This window comes from Centrocercus urophasianus, unplaced genomic scaffold (assembly GCF_019232065.1).
Source record: "Centrocercus urophasianus isolate 14NV4802_14NV808 unplaced genomic scaffold, USGS_Curo_1.0 seq_1212, whole genome shotgun sequence".
Lineage (NCBI taxonomy): Eukaryota > Metazoa > Chordata > Aves > Galliformes > Phasianidae > Centrocercus > Centrocercus urophasianus.
In genome coordinates, this window is record NW_024884379.1 from 32,231 (window position 1) to 34,464 (window position 2,234).

General features: G+C 48.4%; 1 protein-coding gene across 1 annotated transcript; it reads right to left on the reverse strand.

The window, feature by feature from the left end:
• Positions 1-1,038: 1,038 nt before the first annotated feature.
• Positions 1,039-1,968, reverse strand: NXNL2 (nucleoredoxin like 2). The gene is made up of 2 exons (XM_042811166.1): positions 1,627-1,968; positions 1,039-1,143 (listed from the first exon to the last, which is right to left on the reverse strand). The coding sequence occupies exons 1-2, from the start codon at positions 1,926-1,928 to the stop codon at positions 1,107-1,109; spliced, it is 339 nt and encodes a 112-aa protein (XP_042667100.1). The 5' UTR covers positions 1,929-1,968; the 3' UTR covers positions 1,039-1,106.
• Between the last annotated feature and the right edge of the window lie 266 nt (positions 1,969-2,234).

The window sequence follows — 2,234 nt, forward strand, 5'->3', positions numbered from 1 at the left end:
AGTGACTTCAGGTATTACATTTTCTTCAGGAAGTTGGCCCAAATTCTACCAGTGTTAGCAGTTACTGAATACAATTACTGCCTGGGAAGCATTTGGAGAACTATGAAAAAGTATTTTAAAATCTATTTCTGAGTTCATGGAAATTGCTATGAAAAAACAAAGACATAGCATTAAATAGATTTTTTATAGCATTAAGTGACATCCAGGAATGATCCAAGGAAGGATGACCTAATCCCTGGGATCAGGCTGTTTACTCTTGAGCTTGTCAAAGTACACTGAAGAAGCAACTTGTTATTTCCTGACTTCACTGACTGAAACATCGCTGTTCTTATAGGACAAGATATGGACCACCTGTACCTTTACTTTCATTATTTAATACATTTTTATGAATATGCAACTTTACACAAATAAACTAAATCTACTGCTTTACCTAATACAAAGCTAAAGAAACATTTTCAGCCTTCAGAAATTTCAGTGCCCTCCCCCCCTCTCCAGTACCTTCTGTGTGCCCCCTTAATCTATAATTCTTCAGAGGAACCAAATCATATTTCTGGGTAGTCAAAACGTATATATATCTTTAATTTCTGTCACCATAACAATCCTTGTTATTGTCCCTCACCCTACTCTTCAAACATGTTCATGTCTCCTCCTTTTGTTGTTCTGCTGAGCAAACTGCCTACAGTAATGCCCATTTAAAAATATATTACCACAGGAATTTTTTGTCCCTTTTTTATCAGCTGAATTTGTTTTTTACCAAGCTGCGTATCTCAAGTTGTTTATAAACGTGCCTTAACCCTGCAGGCAACTCAGCACCACACAGCCACTTGCTCACTATCTCCTGGTGGGGTGGGGCTGAGAATCATAAAGATAAGCAGTACAGTAATCCATAGGTTGAGAAAAAGACAGTTTTCTATGGAAAGCAAAAGCCATGCACACCAGCAAAGCAAGACAAGGAATTCATCTGCTGCATTCCATCAGCAGGCAGGAGAATAGGGTCATCACAGGTAACCGCTTCCACAGGCAAACGCCATCACTTTGAATGCCCTGCCTTCTTACCTCACCCCAGTTTTCACTACCACACACGGTATGTGAAACCCATTTGGCTATCATGGGTCAGCTCTCCTGGCTCCTTGTGCATTCCTGCTGTCAGGGCAGAAGCAGAAAAGTCATTGACTTCGCATAAGCACTGCCCTGTAACAACTTAAAACATCTGTGTCCTATCACCGTTTCCATCAAAAATCCAAAGTACATTATCATGCAAACCTCTATGAAGAAAATTAACTCCATCCCAGCCAAAACTACGGCAACAGTCTGCTCTCCTTACAGTTCATCAGCAACGAGTTTTGCTACTCCTTCACTCTTATTTCTTTCCAGAGCACGACCAAATCGGGCAACCCAGAACTATAGCTGTGCTGGAAAAGCCCTGGATAGAGAGACAGCAGCAGCCTCGCCCAGAGGACAGGACGATGGAAGCAGCAGAGGGCTGACGCGGCCAAACTCCCGCAGGACAGGAAGCACGACCTGGAGCTGCCATGGCACCAATCAGGGCTGCAAAGGGGACAGCCTGAGGTATGGGAAAGTCCTTATGACGAAGAGGGGGATATAGCCGGCCACCGCTGTACTCACTGCTTGTAGGGGTCGTGGAAGGGCAGAGCCAGCCAATCGCCGTGCATGGAGTGCATGTAGCCCACCATTTCCTCGGCGCTGTGGTCAGAGGAGATGAAGACGACCTCGAATGGCGCTGGCGGCTGGCTTTCCTCCAGCAGCTCCGTATAGAAGTCGCAGAGCACGGGGGTGAAGTCGCGACATGGCGAGCACCAGCCGGCCGAGAAGTAGAGTCCTACTACCTTGTTCTGCAGTGCCTCCTCAGGGTCCACGCTGCGGCCGTCCTTGCTGACCAGCAGCCGCCCGCTGAACACGTCCACCATGCTGCCTCTGGGGGGGAAACAGCGGAGCAAGGTGAGGCACTCCGGGGGCGGCACGCGCGCGCGCAGGGCGTGGCCGTGCCCCTCCCCCGTAGGTGCTGAGGGATGGCGGACGCCAGGGGGCCGGGTGACGGAGGGCAGTGCCTGTGCCGCAGGGCGGGGGAATCGTCCCCAAGAGCTGAAAGCAACCTTTCACCGGGACGAAAGTCGCATCCCCATCAGCTTTAGAAAACTTCTAAAGTTTGATTAAAGGGATATGGTTGGGGGCGGTAACCACACGTGGCACACTGTGTCATGTTCAGTAATTGC